The sequence below is a fragment of the Nuphar pumila genome, chromosome 12 (genome assembly GCF_984573655.1).
Source record: "Nuphar pumila chromosome 12, dmNupPumi1.hap1.1, whole genome shotgun sequence".
Taxonomy (NCBI): domain Eukaryota; kingdom Viridiplantae; phylum Streptophyta; class Magnoliopsida; order Nymphaeales; family Nymphaeaceae; genus Nuphar; species Nuphar pumila.
Window position 1 is genome coordinate 297,505 of NC_143260.1, and position 9,299 is coordinate 306,803.

At 36.3% G+C, this 9,299-nt stretch overlaps 1 protein-coding gene across 1 annotated transcript in view; it reads right to left on the reverse strand.

The window, feature by feature from the left end:
• The window catches only part of LOC149819559 (transcription factor Pur-alpha 1-like), a 39,535-nt gene extending 35,409 nt beyond the window's left edge, over positions 1 to 4,126 (reverse strand). The window contains exons 1-2 of the mRNA XM_089982733.1: positions 3,748 to 4,126; positions 3,524 to 3,571 (exon numbers count right to left, since the gene is read on the reverse strand). Of these exons, the coding sequence (XP_089838859.1) occupies positions 3,524 to 3,571; positions 3,748 to 3,999 (300 nt within the window). The 5' untranslated portion in view covers positions 4,000 to 4,126. The remainder of the gene's footprint in view (positions 1 to 3,523; positions 3,572 to 3,747) is intronic.
• Between the last annotated feature and the right edge of the window lie 5,173 nt (positions 4,127 to 9,299).

The following is a 9,299-nucleotide window of genomic DNA, read 5'->3' on the forward strand; positions in this document are numbered from 1 at the left end:
ATATTTATTCTTCTTGCTTCCCCCTCTCTTCCCACTTGTTTCTCCCTTGTTTCCTTCACCTTTCCCTTTTCACTTCTCGCATGCTTACAAAATGAATTCCGCTTCCCACTTCACACTACTTTTTAGCACTCGCATCGCCATTTCCGCTTCACGCATTGCATCCCGTATCCATTTCACTTCCTGGTAACTATGATATAAAGCATACAGAAACTGTCAAACACATGCATAAAAGAGAACTTTGCCACATTTTACAAAATGCTATAGATATGAAGTTATAGGCTGCCGATTATGAATTAAAAATTTAAAAGCATGTCAAAAATATAGTTAACTAACAAGTAATGATCAAGAATATGTAGTTAACAGAACACTTTTGATGTCAAGCGTAAAATACATATTGATTTGATTTTAAGTTAAATAAAATGGATCCCCAGGATCTGGTTTAAGTTCAAACCCCAATCGAACTGTACCTAGAAGTACCCATTACCAGTAGGGGTTCATACAACACCACCAGTACAAGGTTCTGGTTCAAGTACCCATGTTACATAGGCCATGAGCCACAGCAAATTGCAAAATTTCTACATAGCATATAACCAATTTATTCTTGTAAAAAGTGGTTTCAAGTCCAGTGCTATGTTCAAACAAATTCTAGGGGAGGTACCTCTTGCAACCCATGGCTTGAATTTTGCTTCAAGAAATTTTAGCAGCATCCAGTATGTATTTGTTCAATTCATGCATGGCTCCGTCAGCTAACAGACAAGCCATTATTCATCCTCTTTAGGTCTCACGGCATGACAATAGCAGATATTTTCGGCATGCTCCTATTTAAGGTAATATACTGGTTCTTTATTCCACCATGATCTGGATAAGGATTTGCATCAGCCTCCAATTTACACCTTTCTTTTTTCCAATTAGTTTGGTGGCTTAGAGTTCCTCCAAACCTTTAAAGAGGTCTGCCTTAGCCCTCATTCCTCTTCCAATGAGACGCTCATCAATGGCAAAATGTTCTCCAGATTATGCACCATTATCTCAATTCTCAACCCAAAATTGCGGCTTCTAAAACTTTCTAACATATATGGAGACAGTTTAAGATGTGTTCTTTGAGACCTGGCTGCTTGTTCCCTAGACCAATAGAAACAAAAACCATATCTAGTGGCATGCAGGACTTCCTCTAGAATACACATACACACTTAGCAGATAAGTCCATATTGCACAATCAGAGACTTCCAAATAATCAATCTATATCTTCTACAACCTTTTGCACTAAAATCCTCTCTAACATACTACAATATATGGAACAGAATACCTAACAGGATCTGTCCCCAGATATCCTTCTACCTTCATTTTGTACTGAAACACACACAAGCTTCACAAGCTCCAAGTACCATCTTCAACTTGAGGGTAAGACCAGAAGAAAATACCAGAAAAATGTGTCATTTTGCTTTTCCAAAGCCAAATATGTGATACATCAAATATCATATATGATGCAGAAAGGACTACACACCTGCAATCTGGTCTGCTTTTTGAGGTGTTCTAAAAACCTTGTAAAAAACTTTGATGCCAAACTAGCAAGTTGGGACACAATGTGACGAGCACCCCCGACTACAGTAAACAGCCAAAACATACAACAACAACGCCTTCATCCCAAACAATTGGGGTCGGCGATATGAACCAAAAAGAAAATCATTTTGGGTCCTCCACATGAATCCTTCTCCTCCAATCATTTCTATCCAATGTCATGTCCTCGGTGAGGTTCAAAGCATTCATATCCTTTCTTATCATCTCCATCCAAGTCTTCTTAGGCCTACCCCAACCTCTTTTAGCTAATAGATTTTCCCATTTCTCCATCCTTCTAACCGGAGCATCATTAGGCCTTCGCCGAATATGCCCAAACCATCGTAAACGATTCTCACTCAGCTTATTTTCAATGGATGCAACGCCTACCTTCTTACGTATTTCCTCGTTCTGAATCTTATCTTTTAGTGTATTTCCACACATCCATCGAAGCATACGCATCTCAATTACACTCATTTTTTGCAAATGATGTCTCTTGGCAGCCCAACATTCTGTACCATATAGTAAAGCGGGTCTAATTGTCGTCCTATAAAACTTTTCCTTCAACCGCAATGGCATTCTATGATCGCACAACACTCCAATTGCACTTTTTCATTTCATCCACCCAACCTTAATCCTATGATTTACATCACCATCAATTTCTTCATTCTTTTGAATGATAGATCCCAAATATTTGAAACAGTCATCCACCGCTATTTGTTGCTCACCAAGCTTCACTACACTCTCACCACTACTTCGTTGCTTACTAAACCACATTCCATATATTTTGTCTTACTCTTACTCAACGTAAAACCTTTTGCTTCCAAAGTTTGTCTCCATAATTCTAACTTAGCATTAACCCCAGCTCTAGACTCATCAATCAAAACAATATCATCAGCAAACAACATACACCACGGCACATTTTCTTGAATTGATCTCGTAAGTTCATTTATCACTATAGCAAAAATGAAAGAGCTTAATGCAAATCCTTGATGTAACCCAACCGTTCTAGGAAAGTTGGTTGTCACTCTTCCACAAGTGCGGACATTGGTTACTACTCCTTCGTACATATCTTTAATTATACTAATGTACTTGAGAGAGATACCCTTCTTCATCATTGTCCACCAGAGAACATCCCTAGGTACTCTATCGTATGCCTTCTCCAAATCAATAAAAACCATATGCAAATCTTTGTTCCCCTCTCTATATCTCTCAATAAGTTGTCTAAGATGTATAGCTTCCATAGTTGATCTTCCAGGCATAAAACCAAATATATTTCAAAATAGCACATAATGAAATCCTCATAATCTCAAAATGATTCTTTTACCTTTTTTAGCCTTTTAATCTGAGCAGATAATAAAGAACAAATAAACGCATGATGAAATTACAGAGGGAGGGGTGCAAGCAAAAAACATAAATACATAAATAGCCAACATATATACCCTGACAGTTATTGCCACTGCATCCACGATGCAGTATCCCAACTTATCCCACTTTTTCAGACCAATGGGTGCACCCAAACATCACCTGATGATAACAATTCAAAAGATTATCTTCAAGATTCGGATTTTCAGAGCTCAAATGATTCCTTAAATGAATAGTAGTCCGATCGATTCCATAGTTTTTCAAGTGCCTGTTTTTTTTTTTCTTAGAACTAGCTTAAGACAGCCAAACTTAACTTTGCCAAAATCATGTGTGTCATATGAAATCACACAGAGTTGCACTTAAAATAAAAATGTAGGAGATAAAATCACTAATCTGAGCACAAGATAGCCCATATTCAATGTCCACATCGAGAACAAACTAAATAGCAGGGGACAACTTGCGGATCGGTGCCGACTGCCAACAATATGAATAGAAAACCCCTGGAGATTCAAGGGAATACGACCACCAAGGACTACCAAACATGTCCAAAAACAGAAAAATCAAATGAACGGAGAGAGGGAAAGCGCCCGAATAAGATGTAATTTACCTTTAGGAAACGACCTCTTTTATTCTCCCCCGTGTCGAAGTAGAATACCTAAAAGAAATCAATGAAAGGTCAGCACCATTTCTCCTTAGCAAATCCAAGTTGACACCTTCCACCCAAAAATTATTAAACTGGAAGAGGAGGAGGAAGGACGGAGGTTCTAAATAAGGAAGGAAGAAGATCCTTTGGGGGAGAGTGAGAGAGAGAGAGAAAGGGAGGTTGATGACCTTTGTTTCCAGTTGTAATTCCTTGCTGAAGGTGTCCTGGTCATCGGTATTAACGTAGTAATTGAAGAGATCTAGAAAGTAGACGATGCCGTTGACGGGGACGATGATGGTAGACCTGGTGGCGGAGGTCTTCTCGGAGATTTTAAGGTAGCGACCCCGAGGGTTCTCCTTGAGATCGAAGTAGAAGAGCTTGTGCTCCACCTGAAGGGTCTTAGACAACAGCTCCACATCGTTCCCACCTGAACCCTCCATTAACCGATCCGACCGATCGGAGAGAGAGAGATCGGAAATTTGGAGGATTTGTGCTTCACCTGCTTCCCATGTCCATCGTACGCCAACCGCGGCCTGCGGCCTTGTAATGTGTTTCCCTATTTGCACCCTCCTCTACTGTGGCCCCTGTGCCTCTGCCTGCTTCTTGGTTTGGTTTGGTTTGGTTTTTGTTCGTGCTTGAGTTTTCACGCACACGGGTGGTATACCGCTACCACCTGGTAATAGTAAATCTCAAACCGGAGCGCCAGCGAGCCTCGTGCGTGCACTGCCTCCCCTTGACTCTAGAGCATATCAGGTGATCTCACAAATGACTTTTAGTAAAGTGATTTGGCATCCGCACCGTCTACAATACGCAAAAAAACCCATAACGTCCTTTGAGATGACGGTGAAGATGCCAAATCACTTAAAGTGATTTGAGAGATCACCTAATCTACTAAGCCCCTCGCCGGTGCGCCTCGTGCATAATAGAACCCCGCTCACCTCAACCTGCTTGCTCGGACGGTTAGCACAGTCCATGATTACTATTCAGCAAGTTACGGTTCACAACCTTCTTGCTGCAGCTTCCTTTTTTTCGAAATCTATGCACCAAACCCTACCGGTCAATCTCAGTGGCTTCCTCTTTCTTTCAGAAACAGAGTACTTGAAACTAACTATTAACCGATCATCCAACAAAAAGAAAAACTGAGTCAACTATTCTGCATTATACAAGAAGGGGTCTAAAAATGCGTGCAATCAAAAAATAAATTTAATAAATAAGTTGAAAAAAGATATCGAATTAAAAAATGAAAATAAGCTTTATAACAAACTATTTGGTACCTATCACGGTTTCGGGTTGAAATAGAATAGCAACCTGTCATGAAAATTTATAATTTTTTTCAGAAATAAACTAGACATGATAATGAAGAGATTTCTTTTTACGGTTTAAAAAAGCATCTCCGGTTAAGAAGATATGACTCTGACAAGATAATCTTAATTTTAGACAACGCTTAACGCTGTAAGAAAAAGTAGGTTCTGGTTTTAGGTTAAAATAAAATAGTAGATTGTCACCAAGAATCTCCAAAATTATCATAAATAAACTAGATATGCAAACGAATAAGTCACTTTTTACGGATTTAAAAAATCATCTCCGGTTAGGAAGATATGACTCTAACAAGTTAACTCAAATTATGAACACAGTGTGACGATTACAGAAAAATAGGTTCTAATTTTGGGCTAAAATAAAATAATAAATGACTGTCAAAAACCATTAAATTTAAACAAAATAAAGTAGACATACAAATGAAGAAGGCACTTTTTACGAATCTAAAAACCGATATCTGGTTGGGGAGATATGATTCTGGCAAGTTGACCCATGTCATGCATAACGTTTTGACAGTGCAGAAAATAGGTTTCGGTTCTTGATTTTAAAAATGGGTCAACATATGCTCAAAAATCATGAAATTTTGCCAGATTCATATAAGCATATGAATATATCTCTCATAAAAAAAATAATTTGAAACGATAAAAATAAATATATAAAATAATAATGCTAACACGAGGCTAGAATCAAGATTTAAGCATAACTAATAAACAAGATTAAAAACCCTAATCTAACATGCATAAAGAAAAGAAAAGACATGCAATATTTTTTTATTTTGTATGAATGCAAACAACAGTGTAAACCTAAATCTATGATGCTCATGAATAAACTAAAAAACAAAGAAATGAAAGCAAGGCATGGGATTTGCTTTGCCGATTGAAAGGAGGAACTCGGTTTATGAAAAACCGAGTTCAAGTCTTTCTTGTGGCTGTAAAAACAAAAGAAACACAACAAATGAAATAAAAAAAGAGAAAATAAAGAGAAAAAGAAAAGAGATTACCTGGTCTTTTTTCCCTTGCTGCAGCGAAAAAGAAAAAAACAAAAAGGATGAATAAGGGCTAGAGGGGCAACAACTAGGGAAGAGGATGAAAGAAAGAAAGAATTCAAGAAGAAGAAGAGAGCATGTTGGATGGCATGGGTTGGACGTCCCCCATAGGGCCTTTATTTATAGTAAAATTTTGGAAAGGATAAGGGTTCTAGAGAGCTTCATTAACACACAATCGGGAAAATTGGGGAGGGGTGATCTTCTCAAAGAAGTCTGTAAACACCCCAGTTTTTTTTTCATTCATCCTCAAACATCTCTTTTCAGCAGATGCCAATCCCCTTAGGAGTCTAACCCTAGGTTTGTCCTAGTTTAGGTGTCATCTCGCCACTTTTGTCAAAAAAAATCCATTTCACCCCTTGTTAACTTTAGATCTCTATCAGTCAGAGTCAACCAAACTCATTTTTAAGTTCATAACAGTTAGAATGTCAGTCATTTCTAGCTCACCTAGGCTCACAATAAGCAAATTCTATTCATTTCTGACCATTTCAGCTAAAATTGGTTTATTTCTTGAGAAATGAGCTCATTTCTAGCTTGAATCTCAATCAATTATTACTGAGTTTGTCAATCCCAATTAATCCTATTTCTCTGAGTCTAACTTGAGCTCACCAGGAGTTTAATTGGCTCAGTTCCAATTCAAATCCATTTCCCGCAGCCTAGGAGTTTACTTTAGCCCATTTTAGCTCATTTCAGCTTAAATTAAGCTAAGTTTAGTCAGTCTAGCTTGTATTTAAGCTCCAAATTTAGTTTATTTCAATATTACTGATCTTCATTCTAGTTCAAACACAGTGCAATCTTGTTACCCACTTCACTCCAGTGGTCATTTCTTACCATTTCTTTGAGAATTGTGTCATTCCTCAATCATTCAGTCTAGGAGTTTGGTTGAATCAGTGTTATTTTAGTTTTTTTGAGTTTAGAAACCTTAGGATTCAGTGTAAACAAGTCGAGACCAGTTCAAACATTGTTTTCAGTGTCACTCTATACCCTGCAGGGGCAAAATTATTTCTTGAATCATTTTGCTCGAAACAACATTTTGTCATTTCTTAAGCTGATACAAATATCATTCTGAGCTTGAATTAATGCTTTTTATGAAAAGTTTAGTTATATCTGAGACCCAATTTACATTTGAATCGGATCCAATATCGGATCTTATGATCAATCATCAATTTTTGCCTTCGAACAGGAATGTTCAATTCTTTGTCTTTGCCAGGGGTCTAGGACTTCAAATCCCTCATCCAGAGCTTGCATTTTCATATCATTTTATACAATTTCATACTATTTCATATCATTTTATCGTATTGCATATCATTACATGTCATTCTCGAGGTCCATCACTCTGGTTTTTCAAAATCTCAAGTCCAGATTTGATTTTAAAACCTTATTTCAAAATCATTTTCAAAAGCTTGGGTTTTAAATCAATATTTGTCATTTGGTCAACCCCCAGGGCTTTACATTCATTTATTTTAAAGCATTTTCTTTAGAAAAAGGATCTGGATTCGTTTTAAACTTGATTTTCAATTCAATTTCTAATTTTTACAACTTTCTTCAAGTAGGGTCCACCCTGCAGGGGCACCAAACCCTAATTTTTCCATTTTGTATTCAAATTCATTTTATTTCATGTCTTACATGTTTCAAAAATACAAAAATATTAGTGGGTCTAGTTGTCTTTTGAAGTTTAAAAAAAAAAAAATTAACCCCTTTATTTTCCCTTTTATTTAAAAATCAATTTTTTGAAAAATCAAATGGGACCCACACTAGGTGGTGCCACATTTGAAAATGTTTAGGTTAGTTTAGGTTTAGTTAGTGTTCTACTTAAATTAGAAGTTTAAAAAAGTCAAAGTTGATTTTAAAACTCAACCTTTATTTTGGTATTTTAAAACTTTGTTTTTAAATCTTGTAATTAGAGTTTTAAAAACCAAATGTGGGCCCACCTAGGTGGCCCCACATTTGGATTGATTTATTAGAATTTTATTTAGGTTAGAACTTCAATTACGAAGAGTAAAAAAAGTTGATTTCAATTAGGATCCTTCCATGAAAAATCACCCCCTCTTAATTAGTTTTAATTAAGAGAGTTTCGACTAGATCCGAACTTTCAACACCTAACCAAAAAAAATCTTTAAATACCCCATATGGGGGGTCGACCAGCCCATCCGCTCTCTCATTGTGAATTGATTTCCTCAACCCTCCTTCCTCCTCCATTGGTGCAGCCAAGGCGAGTTCCCTCTTCTCCTTTCTTTTTTTATTTTATTTTATTTTATTTACGTATTTCCACCATTGCCACCTCCTATGTGTTGCATATTTTTTTTTTTTTTTTTGTTCAAGGCCAAGACTCACGATCCAAGATGATGATCTACTGATCATCCATGATGTTTATACACATTTTTGATCCATAAGAATCATTGGCAATTCATTTATTATGTTAAATGTTCGAAAAAGATCGAGATTCGACCTTTCTATAGGTTGAATCCCTCTTTTAATGGCTAAATCGAAATCTCAGTCATGCTTCCTTGATTTTTTTTTGTTTATTTCATCATACTCATGCTTATTTTAGTTACCCATGCATTAAATCATGATCCATGTATTGTTTACATATTTTTTTTATGTTTTTAGCATGATTAATAAATTTTGTTTCATTCTAGGGTTTTAGAATCCATATTTACAATTTTTGTTGTTTGTTAATGTAATTATTTTACCAGTATACATGAGTTAATAAAATCTGATTTTTTATGATGAAATCGTGCATATGCCTACGTTTTCCAATAAAAAAAACTGAATTTTAGAGGTTTGTAACCTTGTTGTCAAAAATCAAAGTCGGAACCTATTTTCTAAGTCAGGAAAATGCTCTGGAAATCTAGGAGCATCTTTCCAAGGTCATATATCCCTCGTCAAAGATTGTATCGATGATCCGTAAAAAGCAGCATATTTGTCATGATGTCTACTTCAATTTGTGACATTTTTATGAATTTCTATGATATATTTTTCTGTTTCTTTGACCCAACAACAATACATGTGTTTCTTGAATCGACAGGTACGATTCAGGGCTAGGGTCAACTTGTCAGAATGATTTCTCCCTAATCAAAGATTGTATTGACAATCCGTAAAAAGCCACTAATTTTTCTGCATGTCTACTTTTTATGGTGTGATTTTTATAAATTTTTACTATTGATTTCTATTTTCTTGAAGCTCGCAATCAAAACCTATATTTCTTGAGTGACAATCTTGATTCGAACCTTGGTTCAACTTGCCAGAACGATTTCTCCCTCATCAAAGATTGTATTTCTGATCCGTAAAAGGGGTTCTTCCCTTTATGATTTCTAGTTTGTTTCTGTAAATTTTTATAAATTTTAATGGTCGTTTGATATATTATTCCTCTGAGCCTAA